Source organism: Lytechinus variegatus, chromosome 5, assembly GCF_018143015.1.
Source record: "Lytechinus variegatus isolate NC3 chromosome 5, Lvar_3.0, whole genome shotgun sequence".
Classification (NCBI taxonomy): domain Eukaryota; kingdom Metazoa; phylum Echinodermata; class Echinoidea; order Temnopleuroida; family Toxopneustidae; genus Lytechinus; species Lytechinus variegatus.
In genome coordinates, this window is record NC_054744.1 from 21,393,959 (window position 1) to 21,414,901 (window position 20,943).

Genomic DNA, 20,943 nt, shown 5'->3' on the forward strand with positions numbered 1-20,943 from the left:
TATCGACTTAGATCATGGTCAACATCACGGGTTAATTAGCAATTAGAAGACAATGAGAATAACATTTTTTTTAATTGTGCCTCGTTCATGAACGAATAACTTTGGCAAAAGAAAACAAAATCCATATTAACTGAATTGAAGACTTGGATTTCAAATAAAATTATGTTTGTAGGTGAAAACTCATATAGTATAAATATTCATCCGGCAATTATACAGTGCTTCGGTACTTATATAGATACGTGTTTGTTTCATAGGATGTGTTCATGATGTTACTTTAATAATAGGGAACATAAGAAGACTGACGTAGCAACAAAAGGCCAACAAGAAAACGTGTATGAATATAACCATGACTGTCTGACGCGATCTGAAAATGTCTACAACGAGTTAAATCGTGGTGCCTTTTAATGATACAGTAAAAAACATTACAGATGAGAAAAATGACTACAATAATATCATTCAAGTTGCCCCAAACATCAAGAAACAATATTTACTTTATTTTGACATAACAACGGAGAGGCTTTCTTTCTTTCGAATGCTAACGAACAGAAGTGTGGCGCCATGTATGGACATGATGTGAGGCAACATCAATACATCATAATGAACTCATTAGTCAGTCCATTATGATTTCCTGAAGTTTTTCAAATGCCACCTCTCCCTTTTGTATCGTATATATCATTCCCTCATCCGAGGTTTAAATGTCCCCCCCCCCTTCACCTCACAATTCAACTTTAAAAAGGCTGGAAGGGTTGGGCATCAGGGGATGCGTACATCCATAAACCGGCACACACTACGAACCGTTGTAAAAGATTATTAAAAGATATTGTAACAGTATTTGATATGCATATTCATACTCCCAAATCTGAACGATCAAAGTTTCGAATGGCGGTATGAGTACTGAAAACGAAATTCCAGTCTATTCTTACGCTCCATGTAGGAATAAAGCCAAATTCAATTCCGAATCGTAATGATGTCATCATCGGCTGCGACTTGAAGCCAATTTGGGATTTACTCCCACCGCAGGGCTTGCACCAATGCAGGATTATGAATTTAGTATTGCTAGCATTGTGCCGAATTTCAAATGAAATCATTTTAATTATTAAGGTGGCATGACATGCCCCCCCCCTCCTCCCCCACCCCACTTGCTAAGTCGAGTGAAAGAATCCAACACTTTCTAATCCTAGTTTGTCTGCTACCAGTTACTCTGGTAACCATTTTTGGTCTAAATAAATTGTCATTGATGTCATTTACCATTTTGTCTAATTGTAGTTAGGCCACTTCCATTTCGTGTAATAGTCTACACACAGTAAAAACACTGTTTAAGATTTTAACGTTGTTTTCTATACGAACCTTACAGTATTTCTTTAACCGTTTAAACAATCATGTTTAATTTTAAGATGAGATATTGAAAATTAAACTTTGTTGCTTCAGATTTAAACACTTGTTTAAACTGTTTAAACAATTACTATAAGGTTCATATAGTAAACAGCGTTGTGTATTTTTTTACTGTGCACTTTTGGGTAGAAAGGGGACATGCATGTTTATTGGATATTTTTATACCCCATATTGGGCTAAACATATCTTTTTACCAACATACATATTCCCATTTTACCCAATATTGGGTAAATCTTTTTTTTTAGAGTGTATAATAATTGAATATACTGTTTGTGAACCAAATTTTCATACATCAAAGTACAAAATCATTACTAGACGAAGTGCGAATGACAGTTCATGTGATCATTGATGGTGATAGACTCACCTGAAGTTATGTGGGCATGAGATAGATAGTTTTGACGTATTCTGGCGCAAATCCTTGCGTCACACCTATTGTTCAGGGGGGGAGGGGCTGATCTATGTAGCATGACGTCACGGATTTACGCCCGTAGAACAGAATATCAAGCGAAGTGGAATTATTTCTATCTATTCATTAGTAAATGGGCACTGGATAGAAGGCCCTGGTAACAATAATAATAACAATAATAATACTAAATGATGATGATGATGATGATGATGATAATAATAATAATAATAATAATAACAATGATAATAATAATAATAGCAATAAATAATAATAATAATCCATAGTTTATGTTTAAAATAAATACTATAAAAAGAAATACTCCGAAAATTATTTTGGCATAATTGATCGTGGGCTCCGCAGCCACTATACGCCACATCGACGTTGCTCTATCCCACGCTAATCAGGGTAGCAGCAAGTCTTTTGTCTTACCATGGATCCTACTAGAACGCGGCCAAGGAATGAACTCCCGACTTTCCTGTTGTGAGCTGAGGTGTACACTCGGTCCACCGACCCATCACACCGGTTGGCTTGACCAAGTACAAAACAGGGGGGGGGTGCAATTTCATTTTTCAAGTAGAGGGACAAAAAAGAGTACCATAAAGGGGAAAAAAGAGTACCATAAAGGGGCCAAACAGATAGGCAAAATGAAACACGAAAACAGGCGAGTATTGAAAAGAGACGTAATAGTCTGTACACTGCAAAAACACAGGTGTTGATTTAACACCAGCCAGGAACCAGAGAAGTATTGAAATAACACCAGTTTGTAATCAAACCAATACCAATTGGTGTTGTATAAGCACCTATATGGTGTTAGACCAAAACCAAATTGTGTTGTTTCATACTTCTCTGGTGTGGACAGATTCCTGGCTGGTAATCAACACCAGAGTTTTTGCATTGTAACTCTACATTATACCTCTATTATTTGATTGATAAAATCGATGTCATTTATACAGTGCGTCCAAAAAAAAACGAAACCGAGATTTATCGATGATTTATCATAACTTAATCACAAACACAATAGACAAATGACCTACCATTGTAAAGCCTAGAATCTCCTATTTCATCTGAAATTACTTAGACTATTTATCCTTCACGCATCAGGAGTGAACAAAAACAATTTGAAGAGGGGATACCAAAGAGTGACTTGGCGGGCTATATCTGGGTTTCAAAAGAAAACCACATTTTTAAAAAGTTCAATATCTGCTCTTTAATTTGATACTTCAATAACAAAAATGGTCAAGCAATAACAAAGTTCTGGTTATTTAGAATAAGGCTTGAATTTCAACAATTTCATTAATGAAGAGGTTTTACAGGCTATCGTCCAGACTCACTCGAGACTCCTTTCTCTAGACGATCAGCCATGCATGCATTGTTAAACGTGCGATAGCTTCGATGTGGAACTTGTAAAAACACGTTTAAAGGCTGGTCACACCGCCCGAGCGTTGTTGGAGCGGTCGTGGAGCAGTAGGGAGAGAGGGTCGAATTTCGCTCACAAAATTGGGGAAAAATCGAAAAAAAAAAAATCGAAAACAAAAACAAAACAATCTAAATCGAAAATGGTGAACGGTAGCGGGCGGTGATGATTTTTTTTCTCTCCGCTCCACGACCGCTCCAACAACGCTCGGGCGGTGTGACCAGGCCTTAATTTAATGAAATTATGGAAATACAAGCATTGTTTCGAGGGAACAGAACTTTTTTACTTCTTGACCATTTTCTGTGATTAAGGTATCAAATGAAAGAGCAGATATTGAACTTTTTAGACTTGTAATTTTCTTTTTGAAATTCAGATACCCCCCGTCAAATGAGTTTTTGGTATCCTTTCTTCAAATTGTTTTTGCTCACTCATGCGTGAATGAGGAATATTCTAAGTAATTTCAGATGAAAGAGGAGACTCTACGCTTTACATTGGTAGGTCATTTGTCTATTGCATTTATGATAAATCATCTCTAAATCTCGGTTTCGTTTTTTTTGTGGGACGCACTGTATATCGTCTTGCCCTCACTTTCAAAATACCCTTGTGTCAACCCTGGTGTAAATGCATTGCTGTTAATTCGTTATGTGTACTATCTGGTATTGATTCAGCCATACATAATGCAGCCGTGCATAACTTTATACAAATTTCATCACAATATTATTCACCACAAAAATTACTATGAACATATTATCTCGCGATACCATTCTTTTATATGGCCCGACTCCATAACTGATAACTATTAATGCAGATAAATGAACCGAAGAAAATAGGCAAATTAAATGGAGTGTGAAACCATAAGGTGTGTGAAGTAGCACCTATGAGCGAAGAATGCAAATAAAACGCATAAAAAATTGGTGTTGATTTAAACACCCACACCACCAAGCGTTTAAAGGAAAAGACACGAGTTAATAGACTAAAGTACATGCATGCTGAGGGAAAATTATGAACAAGATAATGTTAATAATAATAATAATAATACACAACATTTATAAAGCGCTTTATACATAATGTTTCAAAGCGCTACATGGTAAAAAGCATGGTGAAAAGCAGTGTATGGTTATCTACATGTACAGTAAACTGAATTGTATCACCCCCCCCCAAAAAAAAAAAGAATATTCTTATGGGCGAACATATCAATTTCACTTGGATATCCCAACGTTCAAATAAAACTTTTATCCTTTTATTTCTTGCGAAAATATGTAACAAATTTTAATCTAAAGATCAACCTCCCCCCCCCTTCTTCTCCGGAAAATGTATGATCCTTGCATCCTCTGTATCAAGATGGATATTAATATGTCACTCTTCCGGACTCCAAAAGATTTGATGATTGACAAGGTACAGAAAGGAAATAGCATGTATGATGCAACGAAGAAAATCAGGGGCTTGTTTCATAAAGAGTTACAACTGTAGTAACTTTGCCATTATGGCAACTATCATGGTAACCTTGATTACGAATGGCTGCTGAGCCCTGTTACCATGGTAGTTGACATAATGGCAAAGTTACAACAGTTGTAAATCTTTATAAAACGGGCCCTTGAATTTCGAACATGGCTTTCCAGGCCAGGGGGTCGGTAGATTGGGTGTATATACATGGTGTAGGTAGCGATATCGTGAGATTATTGGTCCATAGGAGGGCGGGGGGGGGGGGGGCTCGAGTCTACCCTCTCCCATGAGCTGCTGTACAAAATTTGAAAACAGATAGCGGCATTTCCCCCTGTCCAACCCCAACCCCCTTCCCTCCCTTGTTATCGCCGCCAATGATTGGATGCTTGTATTTTCATCATTAACCTTGAAATGGTAGATACAGCCTGGATGTTATGATGTCGAATCGCTCAAATGATTAACAAGCAATCATAATATATGGTATCAAGAAGGGATAACAAGAACCTAGATCGGAAATATTTTCAGAACAGAAATGTACATTTTCAAATGAAATATCCAAGTTGTCTTTTGAGGACTAGAATATCAATTTTCTATTACATTTTGGGTAAAGAATAATATTTTCAACCGTTTAGCTAAAACTCCTTTTCTTAAATGTGAGCAAAGAAGTTCTATTTTACCCAAATTACACAATTCTTTACGAGCAAGGTTCACCGAAATAGGTCACTCACTATGTAATAAAGGAGATCAAGAAGCCATATCTAATATGTTGAGTGACTATCCATGTGATTAATCTAATCAGCTCATTGTCTTATTCTTTACACTTCACAACATCCATGTCATCTGCTTCTGTGTCCAGACGTTCTTATCGTTGTCTTGTGAAAGAGTACACTCAACCTTTTTTTTTAAACCAACTTTTTAACCAACACTGGGTAATATCCTGTCCACACAACTCTTGGTTAAAATCTGTCCAAACTGGGTAATGAAACTAATAATTGGGTAATAATTTTGCTCAATTGGATTGCCCAGAACTTTTACCAACATACATTACCCAACGCAGTGGACAATATGTTCCCCAACATCTTAAGTGCATATATAATATCTTGGAACATGGAACATTGATGGTCTTATTCAAGTACAGAAGAACACATGAACTATTATATTTTCTTTATACTTGTTTCATTCATTTATGTAAAAAGTATTGTATCTTCATTATTTCAGGTTTAATATTTCATCGTTAGTTTGGATTATATCCATGTGATCCAAGAGGTAACTAAACACGAATCAATAAATCAATAAGAATCTACGGTCAACTTGCGGTGTGAATATTATCAAAATGTTAAAGATTGGCGTACACTGCAAAAACTCCGATGTAGATTTAACAACAACCCGGAATCTATATATGTCCACACCAGATAAGTATTGAAACAACACCAGTTTGGAATCAAACCGAGGCTGTTTTGATACTAATTGGTGTTGTATAAACACCTATCTGGTGTTACATTGTGTAAGACTAATACCAAAACCGGTGTTGTTTAACACTTCTCTGGTGTGGACATAGTTTCCGGGCTAGTGCTAAATCAACACCGGAGTTTTGCAGTGTAAGATACTTTTCTATGCAGCTGTTTAGAAAAAAAAATGTATATAGTTTTTTTTCTGTTGTATTTGTATAACTAGTTCCGGCAAAAACACAGTGTGGTCTTTTCCTGTACATTATCATGATTTTATTAATCCTGTACTCCAACGTTCTTACGTTCGAAAACAGCCTCTCTTTTTTTGCTACTCATGACTTGTATAATAAAATACTTCAGGCGCGGCTCCAGAATTTTTATATAGGTGGTGCGCATTTTGTCCCAAACATTTAAACACAAAAATGGTCAACAGTCACAGATAAAGGGTTTTTGATCTGGCGAAAAACTTGACAAGCAGCGCCGTTCACTCCCAAATATCATTTTCTTTTTCTCTCTCTTTTTTTGGGCCAATTTAAAGGGGTGCGCCTACATCGTCCACCCCTCCTAACCCCGGGATCTACGCCTGCGCTTCTTAGAAAAATAGAGCAAGGTTTAACGACTGTTTTCGACAAGCCTAACCGGCGCCCTGGGGGGAAATGTGACTGCCTCATTTTTATGAAATCGTGCGCGCACTACAGATTATCTTCTTTCTTTCTTTTTTTAAGTTTCAGAGCATTAAACGGTCACATATCCATTCCAAATTCACACTAACAGACTTAGTCAAGTTTATCATTCCAGAGCATTTTCAAAGAACCTACGCCCACATGCTTTGTACACCTTATTTTTCACGTTGATAGAAAAACCACACGCCGCTTTATTCATTCAATTCAATTCATTTTATTGTCATGTTTAAAAACACAAAAATTGTCCTCGGACACTTCTTTATCACGTTAATACCACTTTTAAATATGGGAATATATGGTCCCTATCTGGATTGTTGAAATTGAAAAATTGCCGAAAATGTGAGGATGGTGATTGCAATTTTGAGATCATAAACATATATTCACGTCAAGGAGGGATCGGCATGATAATTGTGATTATTCCCATTGAACCCAATTATCGTGCACTAAGACCAAAAGCTTCGGTCTCTGTTATTTTGGTTGTTCAGCTGAACTCCGTTGGCTTCACTCACCAAAAACGAGGAGAAATAAAAAAAAAAGTTAAAAACTCCTCGAAACAGACGGCTGCCAGCTGTCTAGAGTATACTATAAGCCAGTTCACGGTTAGCTCATGATCAACTTTTCCCAAGCACTATCATTTTCAAATTTAGATGTTGCGTAAGCTTTACCGGTAGAGTATTCAAATTCTAAGAACAAAAGGCATTGTACAGACCAGGTGACTAGAATATTACATCAGGGATAAAGTTTGGAAATCTGTTTTATTGTCTGCCTTTGGCACATTTGACTATTGTTTAGGATACTGTCAAACAATGGCGTAACTACGGGGGGGGCATGGGGGGCACGTGCCCCCCCAATCGACTGACCAAAAAAAAAAACCGGGGAAAAGGAGAAAAAGAGGGAAAAAGGAAGAGAAACGTAGTGGGAAAGAAGATATTATTGTTCATTATAATGTTATATTATATCATAATTATGTTATGTTATGTTACATAAGAAACATTTTTTTCATAACGTAATTTGCTCAGGGCCTATGTCTTCATTGTTCCTGGTGCTCGCATTTTCTGTTTACCGAGAAATATAATCATGCTATACTAAAACCTCCCGTTTGCAAGTCAACATACACCAAACTGCCAAATATATTTTATCGCACTTCGAGTTTAATATTATTGTTTTATGTACAATAGTATGCTTCTTTTTCATGACTACTTATAGTGATTGCCTCATTTTAAGGTCTTAATATAAAACATTTCCTGTCCGTGCTCACGTTCGCAGCAGTGGATTGGTGAAATGTGAATTCCTAGAATCAGTCCTTAAAATGTCCCTTTTTTCTAATCTGAATATCAAAAATTTTCAGCTCGCGCTTCGCATCATTTGGTTAGTAAACTATGTATGGTCTTCGTGGATTCCTACAAACAAGCCTTAAAATGCCCCTCTTCAGTTCTGAATTTCCTAAATTTTCAGCTCGCGCTTCGCGCTCGTGAGATTTGATTAGTGAGATGGGTATGTTAATCATGATTACAAGTGCTTTATGTGCATGTTTAGATGCAATCCTAACAAAATAAGCAAGCGCTTATTGGCACTCGCATTAGATTACTACGGTGAAATGTGTATAATCTTAATGGATTCCTAAAATATAGTCCTTAAAATCTTCCTATTTGGGGGTCAACATTTACAAAAAATTCAGTTCGCGCTTCGCGCTCGCATTATTTAGCGAGACAAGTACGTATCATGATTACAAAAAATTGATAACAATGTCCTTTTTAGGTCTGAATATAAAAAGATTTAAGCTCGCGCTTCGCGCTCGCATTATTTGACCAGTGAGAGATATTTCCGTTTGATGGCACTGTCCTTTAAATGTCTCTAATAGGTCAATATACCCAGCAACTGGGCGCGCTTCGCGCGCTCACTTAGTGACTCAAAATTTTTGCTGGTGCCCCCCCCCCAATGCCATGACCCACGGTACGCCACTGAACTGCTGTCAAATACCAGTGATTATGAAGGCTCTATTTATTACTCTTCAGCTTGGATGTGAATATTTTGAAAGGAATACATGAATAATCATCAAATCACAAATGCCTATGTCAGTGAATTTGAAAACCACCTTCATGGTTTATCTTGAATTACCCTTTTCTGCTCGTGCGCAGTTTACAATTATCGTGAACAGGCTTATTGTTCAGTCTTTTTCTCAAGCTATTAACCCGTACTGTCATGTTTCAAAGTGGCATTTTAAAGGTTAGCAATTTCTTATGAAAAGAGTTCTATTCTATTCACGCCGTCATGAACATGCAATTATATCACTGTCTATTTTCTTACAAGTATCTCATACGCTTCCTTAAAAGATAAGTTGCAGCAAATATTACCTGACAAAATATAGATAGTCAATCCTATCTTCGTAATACAAAATAAGAAGTGGAGAGAGGATATTAATATTGTATATTAATGAAGACATGCATAGAATTGTTTCACTTAAAAAAATAGAAAGCTTTACAGAGCCATTACTTTGTTATTCTTTGCCAAGTTTTTATGATTTTTTAGTTCTTTTTTTAGTTCTATTTTATTTTATTTGTTAACAATATATCATTTTCAGCGTGGAGTATCCATTTAACGCATGTGGATGTGTTTCGAAATTGACTCTATACAGTGCGTATAAAAAAAACGGAACAGATTTGAAAAGTCTATAAAATTTTTGTTTCAAATTAAGATCTCTATATTTTGGTGTCAATCCTTTAAATGTTATCAAAAAAATTAGTTTCGTTCATGCTTGAGCGAGCACGGAATGTTTTTGTCTGGGGTTAATAAGGAGGCTTAATTGCGCCAAAATGGCATCAAATGATAAACATGATGTTCGGACTTCTTGCTTATCAGTAGACTTCCTCTTAATCTTTTCATTATCTTTGCCATAATTTTCGAATTATGTGGTCAAAATTCATTTCCAAATCTACTTGTTTGCTTAATATTTACTGTTGTTGTTCCTTTTTAATATGTTGTCTTTTAGCATTGAACTTTCCTTCTTTAGGCAAGAACAATTTTTTTTTAAACCGAAGTATGGGAGAGTGTATTTTCAAATCCTTTCATTTTGTGCTACAAAGGTTATGGTGCCTTTGAACAGTGGCATACTGATGGGTGGGGACGGTGTAAATGATATTAATCCTGAGATTCTGAATCGCTTTCATACACATTTATTAGCATTGGATTGAGTTCAAATATGCGTAGAATAGATTTTTTTGGGGGGTATTTCAACACAACTTTTTTGCATAAATTAAGTTCAGGACGTTTTGCTCGCCACATTTCGAAATCAATAACTGAAATCCAATAAAGACTACTATATCAAACGAAGGCCCACACGCTTATTCGGCTGTTATTATTCTTGTCATTCGTAAAGCCTTTTGATACTGTTACTTCATGTTCATGTAATAACAGCGTTATGAAACCTCCCTATATTGATGCATTCGGTTGATATTTTCCGTAATCTTGGTCAAAATGACTTTGATGCTTACGAAAAAAAAACAAAATCAAATTCCAAATCCATCCCCACATGTTGATTTGAATGAAAAAGACCGAAAATCAATCAAATATGATTATATCAACATCGGATTTAAAATTAAGGGAATTTTTGTTTTGCTTGGTATCACAGAACAGTGATCAGCACATCACATACAGTATGCCGGAGGAGTGGGCGAAGAAGTAGGTCATGTAGATGGTGTCATATACAAGTATGTGTACTCACAATAAAGTGTATTTCATTATGAAATAGTATTTCATTTTCCCTTGTATAATGCAAGACATGCTTTGACCCCCCCCCCTTGAAGGTGAGACGGTCTCCGTGTAATGTCCTATGATCCAATTAGTAATTTCTTTATCATTTCAATTCAATCAATTCGCTTTTTTTATTTCAACAGCACAAAGTAAAGTGGTCGAAAACAATTACAATGACATTTGCAAATGAAATTCATGCAAACAACATAAGATGTATGTACAATATATCACATTTTTTCCATAAGTAAAACAAAACAAAGTATGTAACATAAGCAAATTATCATAAACATAATAAAGATCTGAGAAAATGGAGGGATCAACTAAAAGCAAATGCTTGTAAGTTGTAGTGTGTGATCCCTTCTAAATGATTATTGTAGAATCGCCTACGAAGACAGACACAGAGGTGACAGAACAGAGAACAGCAGAAAAATCATCAAAACTTTACAAAAACATACACCAAAAAAGTCAATACGTGTACACATTTAACATGTTTGGCAAACAAACTGTCCACTGTGTTGGGTAATGTATGTTGGTAAAAAAATATATTCTGGGCAATTATTATCCAATTACTCAATTATTAGTTTTTATTACCCAATTTGGGCAGATTTTCACAATGAGTTGTGTGGACAGTAGGTTGCCCAGCGTTGGTTAAAAATTGGGCATTTCTTGCCCAGCTCTTTAAGAGTGTACGTCTTGTATGTCCCCTTTTCGTATGAAGCAAAGTATTTTCAACGCCACGAATTTCTTTTTGTGCACCCGGTTTGGTTTTCTTTTCTGATTTTCTTAAATGCACCTATATTTTTTAGCTGAATTTGATTTTCCAAAAAATAATAGGATCACAACTGCAACAGCAAAGATTTCAGTGAAATTTTCAGGTATCTAGTTCAAGGTTCTTTGACCTAAGAACGCGATTGGTGAAATGAGAACTGTTAAGTTTTAGGAGAAGCATTTGACCAAAAAAATATACGAGAAGATTTTTCCAAAATTGTGTTATTGCTTACCCGGCAATCCTTTAATAATGACTAATGAAATCAACTTTGAAAGGTATTAATTTCTTTTTAATCGGACTTGAAAATGAGGCTCATGCAAACATTTATTTTTTTTCTTACCTGGAATGGCAGCCGCAATCAGGAGACCAACCACGAGGTATACAGACCGATATTTCTTCGTCAACGACATCATCGTCCCCATCATCATCGTCGTCACCGTGATCTCCGATACAGGCGTGCGTTGTGGGTGTGAAGTCGGAGAAGAAGTGATTAATCAGCGATATCAACAGTCTTCCCGGCAGGACACCGATGAATAGCAAGGGACCACGCTGTCAAGACACGTATGAATGCAGAGATGTGTTGGTTACAAAGGAAAATCGTCCATGCACAGTTTTCTAAAGATTAGATCATTCATTCTGATATAAAAAGATCAAATTTTACTCGAAGAGTGATATTTCATAGCTGACATGCCTCTATCATGTCAACTGAATGTCTGGGGGGGGGGGGGCTAAATGACTCCCAAAATGGCTTCCAAATTATTCACTTTACTTTATAAAAATAATCGACATAAACACGATAAATGTACAAGGCTGATCACCCCGCCCCCGCGCTCTGTTCATTATTTTTATACACTAATTTTCACATTATTTTGTTCATATTATGAACTTAAGCTTCTTAAAAGCTCTGCGGACACTTTACTATCCGAACAATCCAACGAGTAAAATCATGACGATCAAAGTTCTAAATTTTAAATCATATCGTGTATTTCGATTGTTTCTGCTATTCCACAGATAGTTAAAGCTCGTTGTTTGGAGAGGCGACATTTGTTTAAAAAAATTAGATATTTCTACAGTTTTTGGTAATAAAAAAAATGTTTATATCAAAATTGTCAACCAAGATCATAAATATGATATTAAAAGAAAATAAATACCAAACCCCTACTTCTGAAATATATTGGAGATCAAGGTATGATATAAGTAAAGAAGATTTTAGTTTTATTTATGAACTGCCTTTTAAAGTTATTCCAGATACAAGAACAAGAATATTTCAATATAAAATAAATACAAGATGCCTACTAGTAAATGCAAAGTTAAAGAAAATGAAAGTTGTAGACAATGAGATGTGTTCTTTTTGTAAACAAGAACAGGAAACAATTGAACACCTACTGGTAGAATGTTCGCATGCTCGAGATTTTTGGAATGAATTTCTAAGATGGTGGCATACTAAATTTAAAAAGGAAACTATCCAAGTAAAGGATGAAGAGATTTTATTCGGAATTAAAAACAAGCAAGATGTGTTATTGAATCAATGTCTTACATGTCTTATTGTAGCAAAGAAAACTTTATATCTGTGTAGATATATTAATATCCTTCCTTGTTTTGACTTGTTTATCAGTAAATTAAAACAAGTGTACCAAACAGAAAAATGTATTGCTTATAGGGACACTTCTATGTATAGATTTGTTAAAAAATGGAATCTATTAGATTTTGGGTAATGTAGACGAACAGACCTGTATTGCTTTTCTATGTTTCTTTTCTTTTGCTTTTGTTGGTTTGTTTGTATTTTTTTAATCAAAATGTAACTTATCCATACTGTACACTGTTATTTTATATTGTTATTAAACTTGTTTGTGATATGTGTATGAGATTGTTATACTTAATAAAAACGTTTAAAAAAGTGTATTTCGATCTTAATGACGTCGTGATCGGCTATACGACTTGAAGTCAATTTTTGGACTTTACTGTACACAGAAAGCTTGCAGAAAACACTGATGTTATTCTGATTCTGGGGCCCGTTTCATAAAAAGTCACAACTGTTGTAACGTTGTCATTATGACAAGTACCATGGCAAGGTTACCATGGTAGTTGCCATAATGGCAAAGTTACAACAACTGCAACTCTTAATGAAACGGGCCCCTGATCCCATTATTCCTAGCATTTTCCCAATTACTTAAAACAAATTGAATTATTTCTTTTAATATTATGTATGTTTGGCAGAGAGAGAGCAAAGGGAGAAGTAGCATCGTTAATAAATCAAGCGCAAGTGAATGAGAGTGACCATAAGGGAATGTGTTGCACTCCTAGAGAAGGACATGTCATCACTTTAAAAAAAGAAACTTTATATTAGAGATTGTAAACATTTTTTACCATTGTGATTAAAACAGTTGTTTTTCATATAATTGATATATTATGATAATATTATGGTAGTGGCAACCCCTGCAACCTCTTGAAATCGTTATGTTATAACAAATAAGACCTCGTTCATTTATTTTTATTGTAAAGTATTTTGCTACGTAATATGTATTTTTTTCATTCATTAGTATACGAAAAGTTGCAGAAACAATAAATGAAAAGTTAAAATAATAAGGTTTCTGTGTTCGATCGAATTTTTCGATTGCATTATTGGGTACTGATTACCCCCCCCCCCAAAAAAAAAAAAAATAAATAAATAAAATAAAATAAATGAATAATAAATTACTTAATTTTAAGAGAGAGTCAGAAGACGGAGAAAGAAAGAAAAGTGTTTATACCCTCATAGTCTCCGTTATTAGGATGTTGATATACTACTTCCGTGATTATGAAATTATAGTCTTGTTTGCCGACTTTTAACCAGACTGTCGGCTATTCCCGGTGAGCATGGTGAGCCTGCATGCTGCGCGCCATGAGTTCATGTTATTGTCCCTGTAAAATATGAATAAAATGCCTTTCTGCTTTTTAAATAGAAAAGTCAATAAGTCATGATGATCATGATCTGTAAACATGACACATCATATTCGAGTGAACAACACACTTTGGAAGAAATTACAATCAGCAATCGGACGGCGATCACTCATAAAGAAAAAAGTACTCATACAGATACCGAGAAACCGCAGTTTAGGTTAGACTTCGGTGTGATTGTGTGTATGTGTGTGTGTTCGTGCGGGAGTCGTTATCAAATAAGTTTGAAACAACAAACCAAAACATGTTTTGAAAAATGGAGAGGACAAGTTTGTAATGAGGCCATATTTGCATATCGAAGCCGTACGATAATCTCACAATTTATAATACGATTTAGGGGGCGTCGTCGACCTCTGCAGTCTATCTAATGGAGTGTTGCAAGAAACTTTTAATCGATCGCAAGTCAAATTTTGGTCCCTAAGTCAATAAAAGTCTTGAAATTAATTGCAAGTTTGCCATCAACCGTTGGTCTGCTTCTTGTATGAACAAAATATAAAGGCCTGGTCCCACTGGCCGACGGACACAAAACGTATACAGCGGACAAGCAAAATTTCGAGGTGGCTCCATCCGTTTTCATCCGCACCAGACAATGGACAAAATGGGCGAACAATGAAATCACAGTAGACGTACGCTCGATGGATATGGAGCGTATGAAACACGTATGCAAAGAGTTAGACAACGGAAACAGTACGTTTCCAACGGATGGCAAGATTTTTTTCCGTTTTACATTCTCTTTGCATCCGTAAGTGCAGTGGGACCAAGCCTTGATGTTCTTTCGTTAAAATTGAACTATATCTCATAAATTTGCAACTGAAATTTGTATTGCAAATATTTTCTTGCAACACCACTGAATGGTCTCTGGCGTTTGTTACGTGCATCCTACGATTTATATCACGGACAGTGCACAGGCTTTGCGGAGATCGCAATCATCGTGCGGTATCATGAGACTCTCTATGTGAATTGAATTGAATTGAATTTATTACAGAACGTCACCGGCAATTGCCAACATTTTGTTCAAAACAAGAAAGTATATACATAAACAGATAAACAAATACAAAATAGTATTTTTTGTCAAACAAAACAAATGTGTAATCGTATGTGTAAACCATACGATAGTACATGGGTTTTGTGCACAGGCCGTACGGGGATCCTCCATTGGCCCTCAAGGACTCCATTTTTTTTTACAGCTTATACAAGTCTAGCTAAAATTATACGATCACTTTACGATCAACACATTATCCTTACATTGCCCCCTGCGAAGATCATACGACACCAGTACGCTTTGCGAACTTCCCGCTTAAAAAAAAACCTGTAGAGGATATGATGCCGTAGAGAGCCCATGGAAAATGCAATAGTCATATAGGCCCGTATTCTGAAGTCAGGTTTAACTCTGGCTAAAATATGGGAAGCTAAAAGTGCCTAATTTTTTTATTAAGTTGTATGTTTCTTATGTTAACTGTGCTCTTTCCTGATTCATCGATGGTGAAGAGCATCCTTTATTTACACTTCCTCGACAATTATGAATGATTAGAGAGCCAAATGAGCTGAAATATTATATCTTTACTGTTAGTGATTTATGTAACAAAAAACATACCGGAAACACATTTTGCTAGTCTTAAGAAAAAAAAAGCTTTGGAAAAAAACATTCCCCAAATACCAGTCTTTCAAAACCATCCATTTTCTTGGGAACATGCATGTTGGTTGGGTAAAAAGATAAACAATGTTTTGTAAATTTTACTCAATGTTTCGTTGAAAAAGCCAATGCATTATGGGGTAAAAACAAAACAATACTCAGCAAACATGCATACTCCCTTTCTACCCAATATTGGGTTAAATTTTACCCAGTGTTTTAGAGTGTACACAAGTACACAAAAAGATTGACAAATAACTGAACAGCAGAATGAGATAGTTTCAATACCGAACCTTTGATACAATGAGAATATTGGAAAGGGAATAAAATAGGATTGTTGAATAGTTTGATATAAAAGAGATATTACAGAAGAAGAATGATACAAGAATATTTCTCCGCCCACGATATAAAAAATTGTCTAGAACCTTTCATGTTCAAGTTGGAATCAATGGCAAGATACCATTTGACCTACTTAAAATGCACATAACAAAAGTATTGGGATTAACCAACCGTTGATAAGTCTTTACAGCATATAATGAATTAGAAATCATACATATCTTACAGACTTGCTTTCTCATTAGGTATTTACATAGAGGATTATCACAGCTTTCATCAAAATTACTTCTGCATTTCTATTTGGAAGAAAAACGGCGGTGTGGTTTGTATTGATTTACTTAAGACATATTACCACTACAGGTAAATTCATTTGCAGAAATAGGGAAAATCTATGAAATAAGTGTCTACTGATCTAAGACAAGCCATACTTCCATTCGTCTTGTCCTGCCATCATGTTTATTATGGAAACCACAGACGTTGATGTTCTGGTGAGAAAGAGAGAGTACCCCTCCACCTCCACTCCCCCTTCTTTTTTTGGGGGGGGGGGGAGAGGCAATATGGGCAAGATAGATTATAGATGATCTCTTCCACAACACTTTTCGCAACTACTATACGCAGACGCTGTCTGGAACATAGAGAATTCACAAATTTTTGACAAAGACCTTTCAGTTGTTCATCGTGATTTGAGGGTATTTTCAGTGCATTCACTATGTTCTAGAATCCCCCTCCCCGTTGCAATGCGATAAGTTGCTTATATACTTGCAAGCGAATGTAGTGTGTATTTTTGTCTTATATTATATCTCGTGTCTTTGTATCAAAATTTGATATGTGAAAGGGTGTAATAAGTACTTTTCTGACAACAACATACATTGTTGATATTTCTATTCCTTTCGAGAGACCATGACTATTGGAGAAAAAAAAATCATTAAATCATTAAAAATTATGTATTCGAGATAGCGAAAATGGATAAGATTATGTGCCTTGCTTGTTTTACTTATAGGCTTTAAAATTCACACTGCTAATATGTCTCTTTCTCTGATCAAGAAGATAATAAACTTTTAAAATTGTTATGAATAAGCCATGGTATTATTCTCCGATTTCGGATCGAGGTTTGGGTCTCTCTTCTTTCAAACTTTTATTCGGTAGTTGTCATGATATATTCGGCTTGTTAGTAAAAGATCTTCGACGTTACAGAGATTCGGTTTCGGGGACATATATAAGGCGGTCCTGATTGATGATGTCAAATTACCCACTTAACAAATTATTGATAAATACATGCATTTCACAATTATGCAGGTAACAATTACAGCATGTGTAATCTGAATGTAATCATTGCTGCTAGATCAGGTAAATCTATATCTAACTTTCTGCTTACGAAGTATTATTTTGGCGTATCTACTATCATGACTACGTTAGTTAACGCCTATGTGTTAAATCACACATGCATAACGTATTTCAATTTGCGTTTTAAATTGAACTGTAACCTGTGATGTTGCTATGTTGGAAAAGCCGAGATGAAACAAACTATCCATTAGACTTTTTAAAGTCATAATACGAAATGTGGTAATAAAGCTTTCAACTTACCTCAACTCTGTTCAATGTTCTTGGCTTATTTCGTGGATGCAGGGTATAGCTCTCGGTCTGCCCTCCAAGATTTAGTTCCTATTCCACCGAAAAAAAATAATTTTTGAGCATTCTCAACTTGCCTCAACTCAATGCCAGAGATGGGGCGATGTTTGTAGGGGTCTGAATGGGGCTCGTTTTGGCACAGTCGAAGCAGCGGGGAGGAGGTGCTGACTTATATTCGTTTTAATCTTGATTTAGATGGTGCTTTATTCTTTTGATATGATTTATGTTGCTAAATAAAAGTTGCATCATTCGAATAACAATAAAGTGTTAGTTTCTGCCCCCGCCCCCGCCCCGACCCCGCTCCATCAAGATAATAAGTCTTGAGACGCCATTGTCAATTGGTGAGCATAGTGTGTGTGTATACCCATTTACACCTTCCTATCGTCCGGAGGCGTAGTCAGGAAAGAGAAGCAATGGGACTCAGGCCTGTTTCATAAGGACTGTTAGTTAAACTTACGAATCACCTACCCTATCCAAGAGAAATAATCCTTGGATGAAGTGGGTTGGTTTAAGTTGTCATTGTATAAAACTACTCAAAAGGACTTTGTTTTTATATATATTAATAATACTTTATTGTGGATTAAGATATATTCAAAGGGACTTTGTATTTTGAACATTCTGCATTTCGGTGGTCGAGCAATGAAGTCATCGTGTGCTAGATCAGTTCCGCCTTTACAAAATTTACCTACCACTACTGAAAAGTTTACATTTTACATAATATAATGAAATAAATTTCTTATGGATAAGTTTCCTATATTAATCCAGAAATAGGCATTAATCCTCAGTACCAGGTCCTTCGGAGAGGACCTTAAGCCGTCGGTCCTCTGGTTGCTTGCATACAAGCATTCATGCTTTCTTAGCGATCAGGTAAAAAATCACCACCGAAATCAAGTTTGAGGAGGGTGACTGCTAAACCCTATTCTACCCCCAGAATACACCTGCTGCTAATGAACCTGTCCTTTGAGAAGGACTATTACACAAAGAGCTATTCTCATAACAATATCTTCCCATTGTACTCGTGGCCATTTTTTGACTCCACACGTACTCCATGACCTTCACTCTCCTCCTTTCCCATCCCTTTCTAAGACCAAAGTCATTAAACAATGCTGGTCCAGGTCCTGGCGACCCTCCACAGCTCTTCTCTTTGAGGACCATTGTGACCTGGTGAGACTGAGAAGTCCAAATATTATTTTTGCCTCAGAACTGGAATGTTATTTTTGACACTAGTGATGACAGTGCCTAAAAGGTCGTTCGTAGGCAGCTTCTGTAGAACTGGTTTGATTAGAAAAAAATGAATATAAACAAAAGCCTTATTTGATAGCCATAAAGAATTTCGTAAGTGGATGATGTAACTTCAATTGTTATAAAAACAAAATTATGAAAAAAAAATATTTCTAGTGAAATTGTAAAACATTTTCAATGTTATGCAATGGCCTGATAAAAAAAACTGTGGCGCCTGTTATAGAAATATAGTGTATTTAATGCATTGAACATGATAATGGCAATAACAGAACTGGACTAGATTAGTGGAAACACTTGCGTAAAATTTCTCATATTAAAAAATAATCTGTCTGCATTTACTATTATTCTAGTCTTTTATAGGTGTCATAATGGCGTTTACGATTCATATTTCAAATTCTAACTTTTTAAATATTTTATACTCTCCTTCCATCCAATAAAGAGGTTTTCTGCACAACAGAATTTACGCTGCGTTGTTTTGCATCATAACCTTCACAGTTTATTCATTTTGTTGTCAGTTCTGTGATTCCCTGTATGGAACATTACACTTCAGTAACTTTTCTGCCCAAAACTGGGGCAAAATATATCATGACATAACAAAATAGATGAATTTGAGCAATTGGTATTTTCATATTTCCCGAAAGGTAAGATAAAATTTGCATTGACGTCCATGTAAATTGCAGATTTGTTTCTAGGAATCGTAATTTTGGGACTTGCTGCCTTTCTTGATGCCTTGTTTGCACGAAGCATCTGGATGATATGTTTTCTGTTTCTGTTTATGGTAACTCCCGTAGGAACTCGGCAGTACAGCATATTGCTGGTAAATACCAAGCTGGTATATAACCAATTACCTAGGAAACATTTTACGTCTAGAGTCAGTCATAATGGCTGTCCGTACAGACGACAGATATTACTCTCGGGCCTTTTTATCAGAGTGGAGACAATGGCAGAGTGGGGATTCGAACTCACAACCTTGCAATCATGAGTCCAATGCTCTAACCACTGGACCACACGACCAGTTGTTACTTAATAATAAAAAACAGAAAAATTGAGAAACGTATTGGTTAAGTTTGATAAAAATGATTAGAGAATTGTGATTTTTTTGTTAAGGTTTTTAATTTGTGACGTCATAATGAAGAGCACCACCCTCTTATATCATCTAATATAAATTCTGTATATGAAATGCAATGTTTAACTATACATGATTAATTAAAAATATTTTCTTCTTACTGGAGTATGAAATGATCTGTTGGATAATATCAATTGCGCCAATAATATCACTTTCGATTTTCAATAAAATGATAAAAACAAAATCTCATATTTCTTCTCCCACTATGTTTCTCTTTCTTTTCCCTCTTTCTCTCCTTCCCTGTCCGTTTTCTCAGCCACCTGAATAAGGAGCACTTGTTCCCCCAAAGTGCCCGCCCGACATGGTAGAGTAAGCGTGTGTAGATGAACTGAGCTTTCCAGAATCCATATTTAGCCGGAGTATATGGTCTTGAGTCATTTCAAAGGTTTGAAAAATGACATTTCATTTCGAAGCTTGACGACAATGAGAGTTAAACCTGCACGAGGGAAGTACAGATTCACGCTCTGGGATATGTTTTCTTGTTATTATTTTGTGTAAAGCTATTTGCCTTGAGTTAGCCCAGGGGTGGAATTAGGATTTTTTCTAAGGGGGGGAGACATTTTCCGAGAAGTCTTTGACAAGAAAAAAAAAATAAACGGGCCTCCTCTTTCAAAGGGGGAGGCACACTTCTGTTTTTTAACAGCATTTTTGCATTACAAATTTTAATTGTGCCTCTCAAGGGGGGGGGGTGGGCATGGGTCGGCTGTGCTTCCCCTTCCCTGGATCCGCCAGTGAGTT

At 35.9% G+C, this 20,943-nt stretch overlaps 1 protein-coding gene across 1 annotated transcript in view; it reads right to left on the minus strand.

The window, feature by feature from the left end:
• Positions 1 to 17,995, minus strand: part of LOC121415713 (dual oxidase 2-like) — a 51,832-nt gene extending 33,837 nt beyond the window's left edge. Inside the window, exons 1-2 of the mRNA XM_041609029.1 lie at positions 17,793 to 17,995; positions 11,646 to 11,854 (exon numbers count right to left, since the gene is read on the minus strand). Of these exons, the coding sequence (XP_041464963.1) occupies positions 11,646 to 11,733 (88 nt within the window). The 5' untranslated portion in view covers positions 11,734 to 11,854; positions 17,793 to 17,995. The remainder of the gene's footprint in view (positions 1 to 11,645; positions 11,855 to 17,792) is intronic.
• Positions 17,996 to 20,943: the final 2,948 nt, after the last annotated feature.